The 18065-nt window shown below is 42.7% G+C and overlaps 1 protein-coding gene across 1 annotated transcript; it reads left to right on the top strand.

Moving 5' to 3' along the window:
- Nucleotides 1-5112: 5112 nt before the first annotated feature.
- Nucleotides 5113-13338, top strand: SLFN14 (schlafen family member 14). Its single transcript, XM_045983740.1, has 4 exons — nt 5113-6172; nt 7694-7822; nt 9565-10279; nt 12504-13338. The coding sequence occupies exons 1-4, from the start codon at nt 5113-5115 to the stop codon at nt 13336-13338; spliced, it is 2739 nt and encodes a 912-aa protein (XP_045839696.1).
- The last annotated feature ends 4727 nt before the right edge of the window (nt 13339-18065 follow it).

The following is an 18065-nucleotide window of genomic DNA, read 5'->3' as shown; positions in this document are numbered from 1 at the left end:
CCATTCTCACAAGAATTGTACAAAGAAGGCACTATTATGATCTCCAATTTGCACAGAAGGAATCTGACACTCAGATTTACATAACCAATGTCTCACAAACCTACTGAATGCTAGAGCAAGGATTTCAATATCTTTAGTTCTCGGAAACAAAACAAATAAAAAACAAACAAGCAGGGACGCCTGAGTGGCTCAGTGGGTTAAGCCTCTGCTTTTGGCTCACCTCATGATCTCAGGGTCCTGGGATTGAGCCCTGCATTGGGCTCTGTGCTCAGCAGGGAGCCTGCTTCCCCCTCTCTCTCTGCCTGCCTCTCTGCCTACTTGTGATCTCTCTTTCTCTGTCAAATAAATAAATAAGAATCTTTAAAAAACCCAAAACAAACAAACAAAACTAACTAAATGAGAGAATGAAGGTTGGGGGACTTACCCAGAGTCAGGTAGTGGTGAGGGAGAGCCAGCACTGTTCCTCTTGCTCACTGGGCTCTCCATAGTCTTGGAACCATCTCTGTGAATGAACTGAGAATAGATGGAGGCCGGTATTTGGCAGTTTGCATCTAGTATGTGCAAGGGCTGTACCCTAACTACTCCTGTCGATAAACTGAAGTGCTTAGTGAATAAACACATCTTAAATAAATTGGAGGCTCTAGTGTTTAGCCAATTGGCAACATCATGGCCAGATCACTTTCCCAAGAGCTAAGAAAAAGCATTGTCCAAGCTACTGATTTCAAATTGTTTTGTATCATGGACCTTTGCGTTGAGCTTATCAGAGTCAGGATATGAGATCCTCTCTGGCCTGATGACCTAACCATTCATATCCTGGGGGGTTAACTAGGGAAATTCAAAGAAGGAAGAGAAATTTCCTCTGCTCATCATTCACATTGTCCCTCTTTCTCCCAATTTGCACTGAAAAAGGAGGAGGAGGAAGTGAAGGAAGTAGAAGAGAGAAAGAGGAGGAGACAATCGGTTCCTAGTTTCCTGCCCAAATAATGCTTTTTTTCTTCACTGGGAAAAAAAGGGAGACATTTAGGTAGATTTCTGATTTTGAAGACTCCTAAGCAATCCCAAATCCCAAACTTGAAAGACAGCAGAAGGAGTAGGAGCATTTGTAGTGGCAGACCTGGCTTTGAGCCCCTGCTCTTCCCCTTATGGCCATGTAATCTCTATTTCCATGTGTTATGCCACATTCCCAGCTTGCTCGCTGGCACCCCAAAGCACATATCCAGTAAATGACGGTCATTTTTCTCTTTCCAAACAAAAGTAATATCAGAAGGATTTCAGTGTGAGAGTGAGGCCGAGAGTTAAGGCAGGTAACAGAACTAAAAGTGAGACCGAATTTGGAAGTGAAGTCAAAAAGCTGAAAGCAGGCCTTTGGAGTTCATTCTGTTGCTGTGCTGATGGTATATCATAGCATCTGTTCTGTCTCCTACCCTGGAAACTCTGTTCAGCCAAACAGGTACAAAAGGTAATGCCAGTGAAGCAGAACTCGGTAGGAACAGTAACCTCAGTTAATTTAAAAAACTAGGGACGTCGAGAAACCTACTTGAGAATGTCATGTCACGATAAGCAAACTGAAACAAACACACAGAGTTGTTTGATGGTATGATTTAGAGGGAGGGAAGTATATTTGTTTCCCTTGGCTGCTGAAACAAATTACCACAAACCTGGTCGTGTAAAACAAGAGAATTCTCTTGCAGCCAGCAGTTCAACATCAGTTTCACTGGGCAGAAATCAAGGTGCTGGCAGGGCTGTGCTCGCTCCAGATGCTCTAGCGAGAATTCACTTTGTACCTCTTCCAGATTCCAGGGGCTCCTGGCATTCCTCCTCTTGTAGCCACATCGCTCGCTGGACTCTCTGTCTTTTTGGTCCCATTGCAGCCACCTCCACTGTGTATACCACATCCCCTCTGCCTCTGTCTTAGGAGAACACTGGGCTTAGGGTTCATCCAAATGATTGAGGATAATCCCCTCATTCAAGATCCTTTCTTAATCACATCTACAAAGACCTCTTTTCCTTATAAATTAAGACTTACAAGTTCATAATCATAATCATTGGTGGCTGTTATTCAGCCTACTACGAGAAGCTTGCTCCAATTTTTAAAATATTTTTTTTTATTGTTAAAGATTTTATGTATTTATTTGAGAGAGAGAGAAACAGAGATAGCAAGAGAGAGCACAAGCTGGGAGGGGAAAGGAGAAGCAGACTCCCCGCGGAGCAGGGAGCCTGACTAGGGGCTCAATCCCCAGACCTCAGGATCATGACCTGAGCCAAAAAAGGCAGACACTTAACCGACTGAGTCACCCAGGCACCCCAGAAGCTTACTCCAATTTAACCAGCATCCCCAAATGAGATAATACTCTTATCTGTTTATTTTTTCATTTAATTGGGTTGTTTTAATTATAAAAACAATTGATGTTCAGTGTAGACATTTGGGAAAGACAAAAAGTTAAAGAAAAACAAAAAGGAAAGGAAAAGAAATTAGATGAAAAAATCACGCGTCATCCTTTCACCCAGGAATAGTCAGCCCCTCACCAAGGAGCATTTTTTCTAGGCTGTGTCTTGTGCCCAACAAAAAGGAAGAGCAGGAAAAGGAAGATAACGGTAGATAGGATAGAACAAGTGATTTGGAGGGCAATGCAATAGGTTGGCAATTCTCATAACGGATATGTACAGGACAGCCTAATTTAAAATAAATGTAGAACTACAGAATGAAGAAATGATGTCACCTGGGGCAGGAGATGCCTGTATGCGGATCGGTGGACATGACACTCTGTTCTTCAGAGGAGGGAAGTTTAGCTTTGGCCCCTCACTTGAAAACCCTGAATGTGTCCATTACTGCTTCATTCACTCCCAGAGGTCAGAGCCTGGCTTGCTAATCTGCCCTGTCATAGGCTTTTCTTGAGTCCTTATCAGCCTTCCTCAGTGGGTCAATGTTACGAAGACCAGGGAAGTCTGGCAGAGTTCCTGCTCCTCCCAGGCTGATATCAAAGGGCAGCAGGAGCTGTGACAGAAGGCAAATATTCAGACCAGAGCCAGATGAGGCACTGAAACAACAAGAGGAAAAGCAAGAGCATCAGGTAAAAATAATAATAATTTTTTTTTTTTTTTTAAACCTCATCCATCTCATTTTAGGGGTAATTTTTGTCTGACAACACAAAGGGCTTAGTAAAAGAGTAGCTAACTTGTAAACTGTTAAAGGACAGCAAGTGAGTAATTTGGGAAAGTGTAGAAAGGATGTTCATATGAAACTAGAATCTGGAAAACTTTGTATCTATCATAGTCGTTATCGGCACCCAAGCAACATCCATGAGCTTGGCAGTCCAGAGAGTATAGGTCTGCTAGTTCAAAAGCAATTAGATTTGTTCTGTGGGACCCAGCCAGTGGAAATTATAGGAAGACAAATTACAGCTGAGAAATCAGGAAGCCTTTTTTTTTTAAAGATTATTTATTTATTTATTTGTCAGAGAGAGAGAGAGAGAAAGAGCAAGCACAGGCAGACAGAGTGGCAGAGGGAGAAGCAGAGAGGCAGGGCTCGATCCCAGGACCCTGGGATCATGACCTGAGCCGAAGGCAGAGGCTTTAACCCACTGAGCCACCCAGGCACCCCATAGGAAGCCATTTCTAACACAATTTTCAGAAAATAGAAGGGTATAATCTGAGAAGTAGTGAGTTACTGGTTGCTGGAGGTGTTCAAGCAGTTGCTGGAAAGCAATTCATTGGGAGTTGGGAATATCATAGAGAGGACTTAAGAATCAGACAAAAGGGGGCCCTGGCTGGCTCAGTCAAAGGAGTATGTGACTCTTTATCTCAGGGTCATTAGTTCAAGCCCCATGTTGGGTATAGAAATTACTGATTTTTTTTTAAAAAATCAGATAAATGGTTAGGCTGGAAGATCTTTGAAGTTCCTTCCAGTACTTCTGTGATTCTATTATGTGAACAGAATATTATCAGAAATTTCTCTAAGAGCCATACTTTTTACATTTACCTCCAGAAGATGCTCCTGGATGAAAAAACAATTCATCAGGTTAATTCTGGTTTGCCTGGAGGAAGTGAGAAGGCAACCAAGAGCAAACTAATGGCAGAGGAGGGTAGCCATCCTGCAGGATGCCTGTTTTTTCCCCCTTCGTGGGTATAAACAACACCCACATGGCCTCTGCTTGGCGAAGATCACACAGAAGAAATGGCTTTCTTCTCCTAGAGGAAGAATTTTCATCTGGGTTAGTAAATATTTTGTTTTGCTATTAACAAAAGCTCAGGGTGTTGTTTCTGAAACATTTGCTGCAGAGCCCTGATTTCAGTTTGGGTGGCTGTTCTCTGGTCTGTGAAGCAAAAAGGAGATTGACTTAATGACTATGTCCCAAAGGCTCAGGTCTCTTCCAAGACTCAGAGGTTCCCACGGCACAGGGCAGAACTATTGAGGAGGGAAAGAATACTCCTGCTCCTACCTCACACTCTGTATGGAGAGATGTACTAAAGAAATGTACTTTTAGAAGAAGCTTTGAGGAGCTACACTGATTTCTGTCTTTGGTATCAATAGACATTCTTTCAGGAGTAGAATTTTTTAAATGTATAAAATAAGGCGTAAAGAATACCAGGTTTTATATTCGTTTTTATAGCAAGATCTTCTACATCACATATGTCCCAGGACTATTCTCCTTTAGTTCTCTATTGCCTTCCTTCCTTTCTCCTTTGAATTATAAATAGGAGCATCTTCTAGTTTTAACCTCTGTTTCTGTATATTTTCCAAAAACTTGCTTTGACTCTTGTGCCAGCCCAAGCCCTTTAGGCCTGGGCTCACTGTTGATGCTTTCTGATTCTAAATGAAGAACAACTAAAAACTTCAGCCATGTAATTTTTCTTTGATGGCAAAATATTAAGCATTCATCTTCATCTATGCCCATTCATGCTGGCAAGGCTTGGGGTCTTGGCAAAGTTGTTAGAGACCAGTATATATCAAAGATTATTTTTAATATTAAAATGGATCTCCAAAAATTTATGACTTTGAAGAAAATATCGTAATTGCTGGGATTCTTGTTAATGTAGAAATAATGTTTCTGTCCAGGTTATTTATTGGAACCTCCTTCTGTGAACTGTTTGGAGCGCTGAGGGGCCGGTGGGATGGCCAGCCTCCAGACCGACATGGAAATGCTCTATCCCGAGACAGTTGTACACGTGGGCAGGGTGACTTTTGGAGAAGAGAACAGGAAGAAGATGACCAATGGCTATCTGAAAAAAACTGAGAATAAGAAAATCATCCAGGCCACGTGTGCCCTGTTAAATTCTGGAGGGGGTATGATCAAAGCGGAGATTGATGATAAAACCTACAGTTACCAATGCCACGGGCTGGGACAGGATCTGGAAACTTCTTTCCAAAAGCTCCTTCCTTCTGGTTCACAGAAATACCTTGACTATATGCAACAGGGGCACAATCTTCTGATTTTTGTGAAGTCCTGGAGCCCAGATGTTTTCAGCCTTCCCCTCCGGATTTGCAGCTTGCGCTCCAATCTCTACCAGAGAGCTGTGACCTCCACAGTCAACCTGAATGCGGGCAGTTCCCTGGAGCTCCTTAGAGAGAAGCAGTCTAGAGCCCAAAGAGGGAGATCAGGGGTGAAGGAGCTCAGTTCTCAGAAAGTTCCCGACAGAGACATTCAGGAAGAGGAAGACATGCGGACGTCTGCCTCAGAGCTGTTTCAAAAGGACAAACTCATGTATAAGGAGAAACTCAATTTTACCGAGTCAACCCATGTGGAGTTTAAAAGGTTCACCACCAAAAAGATCATTCCCCGGATTAAAGAAACGCTGCCTCATTATGTTTCTGCATTTGCCAACACCCTCGGGGGATACCTCATTTTTGGGGTAGATGATAAGAGCAAAGAAGTATTTGGATGTAAGAAAGAAAAGGTGAACCCTGACTTACTAAAAAGAGAAATAGAGAACTGTGTAGAAAAGTTGCCAACATTCCACTTCTGCCGTGAGAAGCCACAGGTGCATTTCACTACCAAAATCTTGAATGTGTACCAGAAAGACGTCCTGTACGGCTACGTCTGTGCGATTCAAATAGAGCCCTTCTGCTGCGTTGTATTCTCAGAGACCCCGGATTGCTGGATCATGAAGGATAATTCTGTCACAAGGCTAACAGCGGAGCACTGGGTGGCCTTGATGCTGGGTTTTCAGTCAGGTAAAACAGAAGGGAAGTTGTAATCCCGTCCACGGGAGGAGCCACTTCTGTGTCTTCTGTGGCTGTTCCATCAGGTGTTTTAGTTGAAGCATAGAAAGCTATTTGGCTTGCAAATATTCTCCCATTACAGGGTTTTTTAAAAAAATATTTTCAGTTCCAGGGTGCCTGACTGGCTCAGTCGGTGGAGCATGCAACGCTTGATCTCGGGGGCGTGAGTTTGAGCCCCATGTTGGGTGTAGAGATTACTTTATAATAAAATCTTAGAGAAATATATTTTTCAAGTTCCAAAGACTCAGAATATGAACGCTTTGAGGTCAAGAAATGCTTGGATGTTAGTCCACTTTGGGAAAGTTATCTCATCAGTCATGAATTAGTGAAAGTTCCCTTTTATGCACGGTAACTGCCTATTAAAAGAATTTTGAAGGCTGATATCCCTAGTCAAAACGTGCCCTGACAGTGTCACTGTAAAGATGGTATTTGAGAGAAATGCTGTTTAAGGATGACTCCGCTACTTCTTTCAAGGGAAGCCTGTTGACAAACTTGAATGGTTCCTGTAATGTTAGGAGCTAACACCTTTGGCCAGCAGGCTTGGGACACCACCAGGTGGCGGGGAAAACCATGCAAAAAGGAGATGCTAGCCAGGTCTGGTGGTGGGGGAGGTCGACTTCCAGTGGTTTTACTTCCTTTTCAGTTTGGCTGGGAAACAGCCCTGGTGATTTCTAATCAATCCGTAAAGGACTTACTGGATGAAAAAAGCTTATCAGTTTGCCTTCACAGTCAACATGTTTCCAACTTGATAAAAGAAGCTGGGATGGAGACTTGAGTGATTTTGCTGGATCATTCTCTGGTCCCAAATTTGAGTTTACTTTTCTCATATGCACACACCCCAAACTAGAAATCCTGCCACTTTCTGTTCCATCTAAACCTTGAATGGGGGGCTTAAACACACTGTAACAATATAAAAAAAAATACTGTGCTTAACGTTTTCTGATCCTCCTCACCCCCCACCTTTACTCTTAGGGTTGAAGCAGAATCAGAATATCAGAGTTAGAAGAAAATGTAGGGATCACCAGCTCACTTTGGCATAGGAGAGAGGACAAATGACTTGCCCAAGATGAGTCACACAGTGACTTTGAAGATGGGTGATGCCGCCGGAGTCCCCAGGCTTCCTCTCCTAATATATGTGAACTGTTTGAGGCATAGGAGGTGTGAGAGAGGCTCAGGCATGATGCACAGCAGACATCAACAGTCGTATGAGAAATAGAAAGCATTTTCTGGGGCACCTAGGTGGAGTCAGTTAAGCATCTGACCTGATTTCGGCTCAGGTCAAGATCTCAGCGTCATGAGACTGAGCCCTGTGCGAGCCTCCGTGCTGGGTGTGTAGCCTGCTTAAGATTCTCTCTTTCTTCCCCATTTAACCTCCCTCCCTCTCTCCTCCTCTTTAAGAAAAAAAAAAAAAAGAAAGAAAGAAAGAAAAGCGTTTTCTTTTTGATCTGAAACAACTTGCCATTGTTTGTTTAGCAACTGCCAGTTTGACCACCGACTCCAGATTTCCCCTGTGCGCCCCAGTTCCAACAGCACTGGGAAGCCCATCATCTCTCATGAAAGTCCTGGAATTTAAGAGGCCTCTACAACAACGTCTGTTTCCAGGTATTCCTTCTTGATTTCCACTGAAAGGACTGTTTTCTAAAATTGAGTTGGGGGCACCTGATTGGCTCTGTCAGTACAGCCTGTGACTGGATCTCCAGGTTGTGAGTTTGAGCCCTACAATGGGTATAGAGTTGACTAAAGAAAAAAAAAGAGAGAGAGAGAGAAAAAAAAAATTAAGTTGGGAGGAATTGGTAGTAATTAGTCCAAGACTTTCTCCTTAGAGGAGGTCAATGTAGGATTGAGCAGACACAATGGTCCTGAAACAATAAACATGATGACCTTGCTTCTCAGTTGTTGTATCCACCCTACATTTTTGGGTGCTTTAAGGTTTCCAGTCACATATGGTTTTGTGTTCAAAATTTGAGAGAATTTAGTCTGAATTCCTTAAGTCTATACCACAGGAGAACTGCCCCCTGGCTTTCCAATAAGAAGACAGTGAGCCATGGGGTCACCTGGACACATCCTAAGGCGGGGCTTCTCAATCTGGAGACTATTGACATTCGGGCTGGATAATTCCTTGTTGAGAGGGGCTGCCCCATGAACTGTTGGATGTTTAGCAGCATTCCTGCTTTCTACCCACTATAGATGCCTGTAGCCCTGCTCTAGCCATGACAAAAAATATTCTAGATGTTGCCAGAGGTCCCCCAGGGGGCAAAATTGCCACAGGTTAACAATCAATGTCCTGAAGGCAAGTTCTCACTTCCCTGAAGCATCAGGTTCACCCACACACACAGACACACACACAGAGAGAGAGAGAGAGAGAGAAACCCATAGCAGGAGGGAATACCTTCCTAGCAACAGCGGGCCACTTCCGGTTGAGGAGGGAATGCCAGCAGACCTTTCTGTGAGGACTCCTCCTTGTCGCCTTCCTCTGCGCGAGAGCTGCCAGAAATGGGAACTTTAGAGTCCTGGCCTATGAAGACAGGGGGTGCTTTCTTTTAAAAAATATGAATTAATTTTTTATTTTAATTCCAGTGTAGTTAACATACAATGTTATATTAGTTTCAGGTGTACAATACAGTGATTCAGCATTTGCATTTACTACCTGGTGCTCATCAAGATAAGTGTACTCTTAATCCCCTTCACCTAATTTATCCACCCCCCTGCAACCCACCTCCTTTCTGATAACAATTTGATTGTTCTCTGTAGTTAAGAGTCTATTTTGGGGGTTGTGTCCTTTTCCCTCTTTGTTCTTTTGTTTTGTTTCTTAAATTCTGCATATGAGTGAAATCATATGGTATTTGTCTTTCTCGGACTTATCTCACTAGAGATAAGTCTCTAGATCCATCCGTGTCTTTGCAAATGGCAAGGTTTCATTCTCTAGATCTATCCTTGTCGTTGCAAATGGCAAGATTTCATTCTTTTTATGGCTGGATAATGTATTATATACCATTCATCTATTGATGGACACTTGGCTGTTTCCATAATCTGGCTATTGTAAGTAATGCTGCAATAAACGTAGGGGTGCCCATATCCCTTCCTATTAGCGTTTTCATATTCTTCAGATAAGTAACCAGTTTTGTGATTACTGGATCTTTCTAGATAGGTCTCCCAAGGCAAGGGAAACAAAAGCAAAACCAAATCATTGGGACTACACCAAAATAAAGAGGGGGTGGTTTCTTTGCACCCAAGCAAACCCATAGTTCCATGGCTAGATTCATTTCTTCCTCTGATGTTGCAGGAATACTTCCAACATGCTTTTGTAAATCTTAATTAGTAACTTCTATTTCTTGCATTTTCAGTGATACGGGAAGAGATACAGTTTAAACCAGAATCCCTCTGTAAGAAGCTCTTCTCAGATCATAAAGGACTCAAGGAATTAATGAAGACACAGATATATCCTTGTTCTCAAGGGATTGTGGTATTTTCTAGAAGCTGGGCTAGTGATGTTGGCTTAAGGAAGGAGCAGGATGTCCTGTGTGATGCTCTCCTAATAGCAGTGAACAGTTCACTGATACTCTATACGATCTTAATAAACCCTGGTTGGAATGGAGGGCTTGAGTATGCCCGAAATACTGCTCATCAGTTAAAGCAGAAACTGGGAACTGTCGGTGGTTACACAGGGAAAGTGTGTGTTATCCCGAGACTGCTGTACCTGTCCAGCACACAGCATGGCCCTGGTGAAACCCCCGTGCACTATCCCACATCCTACAGGCTTGCCACCAAGGATGACATGGAAGACTTGTTGCAGGCCCTTATCGTAGTCTCACTGTGTTCTAGATCCCTTCTGAGTGACCAGCTGGGCTATGAATTTTCCAGCTTGCTCATAGAGGAGCAGTGTGAGTCGCTTTCAGAAAGCCTTCAGGAGACAAGAGAATTGTTCATCCACTGCTTTCCAGGAACCAGGAAGACAGCCCTGGCCATAAAGATCATGGAGAAAATTAAGGATTTGTTCCAGTGCAAACCTAAAGAGATCCTTTATGTTTGTGAAAGCGAGTCCTTAAAGGATTATGTGACGTAAGAGTTCCACTAACTCTTGGTTAAAATAAACGTTTTTTAGTCAGTCTTTTCCCCAGGATCACCAAAGTTTAATTTGTGTTTTTAGTTTTAAGACTTTGCAATGCCTTAGCTGCCCAAACTATAGACACATTTCCAAATGATTAGGTAGTTGAGCTACAAATGGGTACTTTGCAATGCTCAGGCTTAAACATCCCATTACAAATTAGCCAACTATACATCACTTTACATTTTTCTAGCTAGTAACTTTCTCCCCCCTTCCAATATCTAGACTTAGCTTTAAGAAAAGAAGAAATAAACTTATCTTGTTTTATATATACTTTTTGCCTGATACTTAATGCTTTAAAGTCATAGAATATTTCAGTTCACTAGGCATGATACCTAACAGGAACTTAAATTTAAATACCATTTGATTTTGTTTATAAAATATTTTCAATCATTTGACTTCTTCTGAACCAACAATTTCAGAAAACATGCAAATCTGCCTCTGATTTAAATCTTTACCTTTCAATTTAGTGAAAGAAATCAGTTATTATACAATCCAACAAATGAGGGCAAACTCATTGTAATTTTTGGTTTGGTTTACTTATTTATTCAATACATCTTTTTTGGGCACCACCTATATACTAGGAATGTGTACATTTAGGGTTAGTGGGTGAAAAACATATTGAAGACCAGGCCATAAAACCTAATAAAGGAGACAAAGGGAAAAAATAAGCAATGTGAGTGTTGTGCAATTAGTATGATAATAAAGATATACTTATCTTTTTTTTAAAGATTTTATTTATTTATTTGGCAGAGAGAGAGAGGGAACACAAGCAGGGAAAGTAGGAGTGGGAGAAGCAGGGTCCCCACTGAGCAGGGCGCCCTATGTGGGACTTGATCCCAGGACCCTGGGACTATGACCTGAGCTGAAGGCAGACGCTCAACAACGGAGCCACCCCGGTGCCCAAGATATGCTTATCTTAACTTAGGCTGGAGACTGGTCAATAAATAGTCCCCAGAGAAGGGGATCCTTGGGCAAACTCTTAAGAAGTCAGTAGAAGTGGATAGAATGAGGGCTTTTTAAGCAAAGGGCACACAGCAAATGCAGAGGCACATGAGAGAAACAGAATGGTGGGTCTGACAGGGCCATTGAGGGAGGGGGGAAGGGGCAGGTGATGAAGTTGGAAAGGAGGTAGATGCCAAATTATGGAGAATCCTCATAAACCGCGCTAAGGGCTATGCAAGAGACAAATTCAGCAAGTATCTATTGGATGAGGGGACTAACAACAGTGCTTTTCTTCAAGAAGTCTACACAGTCCAAACTGGTAGAGAACATGAGTAGCTGTGATTCAAGGCATAGGGAGTAAAAAACCCCAAGGACTGTATATGTAAATCAGAAAATCTGTAGGAATGAGTGATATTCCTTGGATCCAAATTAGAGGAGGCAAGAAACAACCAATTCATGTAGCCAAGTTATATAAATATAGAATTTTTAAAAACAAACTGGGTTATATACATTTATAAATTTATATATATTTATAATACAGATATATATTAAACTTGGTTGTATCTTGCTTCCTCTAACATACTGAAACATACCATAAAGGAAAATTGAGCTAAGGAAACACAATAGCAGTTCCAGAGAGGCATAGCCCTGCAGATTTGTAACCCTACTTGACATGTCACAGAACTCAAGAACCTCCTGATATTTTCCTTACCAAAATCTAGAGAGGCTTTGGTTTTGTACTATAAGTAAGTGGGGGAAATAGGACTTGCTTTAAAGGAATTTGTACTAGCTTATATCTCTTTTGCACATAAAATTCTGTCTCTAGGGACCAGTTCTCCAGCTCTAAAAAGGACAGAAATTTAAGTAATGGTAGTAACAGGCATAAATTACTTTTGAGATTTCCTCTGCATGTAATAGGATTGTCTTCAGAGATTGCCAAGCCACAGAAAGAGACTAGTAATAGAAATAAAATCTCCTACCTGGGTTCATTTCAAAAAGTTTCCCATGCAGATTTAGTTAGATAACCTCAAAGAGTAGGGTTTGCAATTATATATTATTCTGTCTGTCAGGTCACTTGTAAGTAGAGAGGGTTTTGTTGTGTTCAAGCTACCCCAGAATCAGAGAGTCAGACTCTAGGTGAGAACTAGCCTCTCATTCCTGTCTGCTTAGTAATGAACACAGGGCATTCTCTTGATATATGCCTGAAATCTTATTTTCTCTTGATCCTTACAGCCAACAAACCACCTGCCGTGCTGTGACCCGGAAGACCTTCTTACAGGGGGAGTTCCTAAAGATTAAGCACATAGTGATGGATGAGACCGAGAATTTCTGCAGCAAATATGGAGACTGGTACCTGAAGGCCAGGAGCATCACCTATCCAAAGGTGAGGGGAGCTGGAAGTGAAAACCTTCATTGTGGGATTCTCTGGATTTTTCTGGACCCTTTCCAAGTCCGTCATGCGGATACTAATGGCCTTCCCCCTCCATCCGCTCAGTTTCCTCGAAAAACAATCACCAACGGGATCCACTGTGCTCTCGAAATAGCAATGGTCATGAAGGAAGAAATGAAGAGAATCAAAGCCTATCCGCCCTCCAGCATGTCCCCAGACACACTGTCATTGTTCAGGGAAGCTGCCTACGAGGAAGCAGCACGTGCCCAGGCCCTGCCTGGGGTGTGTGAGACAGAGGCTAACCTGACTATGGAACAGATTGTGAAGCGGGTGGCAGAAAGGTGTCACGACCTGTTCCAGTGTGGCTATCAGCCCAAAGATATTGCGATTCTGTGCAGGAAAGGGGAGGACAGAGGACGCTACGAGCCCGCACTGCTGAAAGCAATGGAATTATTTGAAACCCGTGGAGCAACCAAGGTTGTGTTCAGCCAGGCCTCTGGGGTTTGGGGCAGTCACATCATTTTAGACAGTATTCAGCAGTTTTCAGGCCTGGAGAGGAATATTGTATTTGGGCTTAGTCCAGGATGCGCCCTGTCAGAAGAAGCTCATAAGCTCTACTTTGCTTCACGAGCCATTAAACACCTCTACCTGCTCTATGAAAAGAGGGCTGCTTTCTGAAAATTGTTTTCACAATACAGGCAGCCAGAAAGAGCAGAGTCCCTTCTCGCAGGCAGGTGGCAGCAAATCCTTCTCATGTATTATCAGTGAGGAAACTGAGGCACAGTAAATATGGCATGGAGCCACAAAAATGTCTCTAGGGCTTGACCCTTCCCCTCTATGTGCTGTCATTGTCCTCTTCCCCGTCCACGTCACCTCCTGCCTATACAGTCATAGCGGACTGTTGATTGGTCCCTTGCCTCTGGTTTTCCTAGTCGGGTCCTTCTTTCAGGGACCAGAGGTTGTCCTAAATAGAGAACAGAGTGTGTGACATCCCCTGCCAATGTATCTGCAGTGAGTCCCTGAAGTCTTTAAGCCAAACCAATTTCCAGGTCTTTCCATGCTGTACCCTGACTTACTCTCCTAATGTAGCCTTTGTTCTATATCCTCTCCCAATATGTCTAAGGCACCCCAGCCTCCCTGGCCTATGTTGGGAGTGGGAGGTAGGATGCCCTCCAGGCTATTAACTTTGACTGGGTCTCTCAAGGGACCCTTGGTCAGACCTCCTACTGGCTATGGGTCTAAGCTTTATGGGCCCAGAACTTGATTTCCTCTTTTCCCTGAGTAGGTTTTAGTCTCTTGGGAGTGGTTTTATGCTAATCAAACTCACAAAAGACCAGTGCACAGATGAAAATCTCACTCTGTCAATTCACAATGAGGACTGTAGTAATATGTGGGCCAGATACTTTGGCTAATCGGTCTATTCAATAGTAACATAGGAGGCCAAATTATATAAGTATAGCTTTGCAGCAATGGTAATCTCATTCAAATGTATAAAGACTGCAAGCGTTGTCAGACTATTGCAATCATCTCCAAAATAGGAATATTTGGGGGGGGGGGGGGACTGGGTGGCTCAGTGGGTTAAGCCTCTGCCTTCAGCTCAGGTCATGATCCCAGGGTCCTGGGATTGAGTCCTGCATCGGGCTTTCTGCTTGGCAGGGAGCCTGCTTCCTCCTCCTCCTCTCTCTCTGCCTGCCTCTCTGCCTACTTGTGATCTCTCTCTGTCAAATAAATAAATAAAACTTTAAAAATAAATAAATAAGTAAAATAAGGATATTTCTAACACAAGGATTAGACAGGTCCAGTTTACAAAATAAAGCATATTTCGAATGCTGAGGCTGGCTAGGTGGTCCATATCCTCTGCCTCAGATGAAATTTCTCTTCTCTCCTAGTTTCTAAAGTTTCCAGGTTGACCACCAGTCTTCCCCCACCCTCCTCCCAACACACACACATATTTTGCTCCCATTCATTCTCCACATGTTGATACATTCACCTAGGCTCAATACTGCTTGTACTCTGCTGCTGGCCTGGGAAGTATTCGGTCTCTAAGAGGTCTTTGAACATCCCCAAGCTCTTCTGCTATGACTTGGTGTTAATGATACTCTAACTCTGAGTTTCCAGGGAGCCTGGAGGGCGACTCTACCACCTCTACCTCCCATACACACTCCTGGCTCCTGGCTGTGCTCTCTTCTCAGCCTTCAAACTCTCGTCTGCCCCTCTACCTGCTGAAATCCTTGCTTGTCAGTCAAGTCCTTGTTCAAATGCCCAACTCCTCAAGTAAACTTTCACCATCCCCCTACCTTAAATTTGATCTCTCCTTTTGCGGCCATTCTGTGGCTTAAAAGACTTTTGATGGTAAGGCCAAACTCGTTCCAAACGGCCAGGGATGTAGCTGTTGGCATCGTCAGATCACTGAATACCTTTCTGTCATGTCTTCTTTCCAAAGTATGTGAAATGGAAATAAAAATCAAAGTTCCCTTTCTCTAGTCAGCTCCCCCAAAGAGTGACGCCAATACTGTGCTCTTTGACACAATCTCACTGTTCTGTAAGGATTTTTACGTTGCTTTTGGAAATATTCTAATTTCCAGATTGTTTTAATTTCTGGAAAGGTTTAGGACAACCTTGTTGATACCGGGGAGTCATGAATGCAAAAGAGAGCGTGCAAATAGTCCTCTGGCTATAATTTCAGATAAGATCCATCAGCTTTCCAAGAGGTGGGAGAGCAGGCAGGGCTTGGAAAAGCATTCATAGCAACCTTTCTAAATTGCTCAGGCCACCAGATGGGCCAGTCTGCACCAAATGGACAGCTGTCTTGATGGATGGATTGAAGAAAACTTCTCCCCTGCTTCTTGCTGCTTCAATTCCTCCTTTTTACGTTTCCTTGGGGCTTGGGGAGTACTTTGGGTGGGAGAAATTGAGTTTAACAATTAATTAGCTTCCAATGAAGCAAAAGATACCAGTGCAGGAACATTTGGATAACAGGAAATGTGTGAATTCTCTAAAAATAATTTAAAGAGTGAAAAGTGGAGAGGGAGAGAACCCAAAAAACAGGGACCTGCTACAGTTAATCATAAGCCTCAGTACCATTCAACTTTTTAAAACTATGTATATATTATATTATTTGATAAAATAATTCATTTTTGAAAGAATTGTTTTATATATCAAATCAGAGGGTCTATCAGTTCTTAGTTTCCTCAAACGGCTCAGTCTGGCTTAAAGTAGAAAGCCTAATTCAGTGGTTCTCAACCCTGGCTACTCATTAAAATCAACTGCCCAGGGTCCTCTAGAGGGGCTTTAAAAATACCTGTGATTTGGGGTGTGTGGGTGGTGCAGACGGTGCAGTCGGTTGAGCACCCGACTCTTGATTTCAGCTCAGGTCTTGATCTCAGGGTCATGAATTCAAGCCCCATGTTGGGCTTCACACTGGATGTGGCGCCTACTCAAAACAAACAAACAACCTAGTGATCAGACCAAACACTCAACCAATTAAATAAGCATCTCCAGGCATGGGCTTGAGCATCTGCATTTATTAAAAGTCACCCAGATGTTTGTAATATGCCACCAGGTTGAGAACTATTGAACCCAAGTCTGTTCATTCCGTCCTCCAACAGATGTCTGCACACATTTCTCTTCCCATCAGACTGTGGGCTTCCTGAGAGTAAGGATGGTCACTTACACATCTTTATTTCCCCAGATGCCACTAGTGCAGTGCCTCAAATGTGGCAGGTGCTCAGCAATTATTTGTTGAATGGACTTGCTGCCTTCAGAAAAGCAGAATCTGCTAGAGATAATGCCTCTATTCCTTGAAATAGATATCTAATTTTGGAGACTTCATAGAGGTCAGTGTGCAGAATAATCAGCACTGAAATAATGAAGAATAAGAGAATGAAGGAATTTAAGCTGTTTTTAGAAAGGGGCAAAATTAAAGGTCCAGGTTACTGGAAGTTCATTAGATTTGAGTTTGAGATTTGGCACTGGTGGGGGCTAAGAGTAATTGACTTAGAAATGTAAACTTTTCTACAGACTCTCAGTATACTGCATAAAACTGTTTGTTTGATGAAATAACTTACCTGTGATAAGCATCTAAAATTTACTTTAAAAAAGAAGGGTGATATAATTCTATAACGCAAATTTGAGAAACGGACTAAGACAAAATAAAAAGTTCTTATCATCTTGTTATCCAGGCATACCTTTTTTTTCATTTTTTGCTTATTTATTTGCATTCTTTTTTGATATACAAAAATAGTATGTTATGATCTAGTTGTACGATCAGTTTTATATCCTGTGTGCATTTTCCCCTTTGAACCTTTTTGTGTAGCATTGTTGTAGATTGCATCAGTGTTCCCAATCCTCCATCACTCTCCCTGCTATACTCTTTGTAGTTCCTAACATTAGATCAGGAGGATATTTCCCACCCCCATGGTGTGGGTGTGGCCATGTGACTTTATTTGACCAATGAAATGTCAGTCATTGTGACGCACACAGAGTCTTTACCATTTCAGCAGTAGGCCTATTCTCTTGGGCTGCTTCTCTGGCCATGTAAAGACTAGGTTTGAGCAACCCACCAGTCACTGATGAGTGACAGATGGAAAGAAGGCTTGGCACTCAGCCAAGTTCGACTGACCCTGACTACGTTAACTGAAACCCGGCTGACCTACAAATGCCTATGTGAGAAATACATGGTTATTATCGTCTGCCTGAGATGTCAAGGTTCTTGCAGCAGGTTATCGTAATTTTACACTATTAAAATTAAGCCAGGCACATAGGCATACAGCCTTTTCTTTCTTTGGTATATTGATAAATCCCCAGAGAGGAGATTTCTGGATCAAAAAGGTGGCCTAGATAAAAGACTCACCTCATTTATGTAGGGTTCTGATGGGAGGTGGATAGGAAAAGCCCAAGGACTGTACGTGACCATGCAGATGCGTTGCCTCCAATGAGAGAACAAGACGCTGACATCAGATTTGATGACAAATGGGCACTGGTGTCTCAGAAACAGCTGCATGGAGAATAAAACCAAGGCTCATCACCCTAGTCCAGGACCTAAGAGGAAGAGCTTAACTTGGAGAATTACAGGTGGGACCATTGTATAAACTTAACATTATATGGAAAAGATATTCTGGTTACTTGAAACCAATGTATGGTACTATCTCAGAGAAAAAACAAAACACTATGTCTTTGACCATCAAGGACTTGTTTTCTGAAGAGAAACTGCAGCAGGAAGAACCCCATTTAGGGGGGCGCCTGGGTGGCTCAGTGGGTTAAAGCCTCTGACTTCGGCTCAGGTCATGATCCCAGGGTCCTGGGATCGAGCCCCGCATCGGGCTCCCTGCTCAGTGGGCAGCCTGCTTCCTCCTCTCTCTGCCTGCCTCTCTGCCTACTTGTGATCTCTGTCTGTCAAATAAATA

The sequence above is a fragment of the Meles meles genome, chromosome 18 (genome assembly GCF_922984935.1).
Source record: "Meles meles chromosome 18, mMelMel3.1 paternal haplotype, whole genome shotgun sequence".
Lineage (NCBI taxonomy): Eukaryota > Metazoa > Chordata > Mammalia > Carnivora > Mustelidae > Meles > Meles meles.
Note: the sequence above shows the minus strand (reverse complement) of the source record. Positions and strands in the feature narration are given on the sequence as shown.

What these genes read in the sequence shown, in the direction of transcription:
- SLFN14 (XM_045983740.1), top strand. Translation starts at nt 5,113, where the DNA reads ATGGCCAGCCTCCAGACCGACATGGAAATGCTCTATCCCGAGACAGTT. An exon ending in GATGCTGGGTTTTCAGTCAG is followed by an intron (nt 6,173 to 7,693) that starts GTAAAACAGAAG and finishes TTGTTTGTTTAG; the next exon opens with CAACTGCCAGTTTGACCACC. An exon ending in TCCTTAAAGGATTATGTGAC is followed by an intron (nt 10,280 to 12,503) that starts GTAAGAGTTCCA and finishes TGATCCTTACAG; the next exon opens with CCAACAAACCACCTGCCGTG.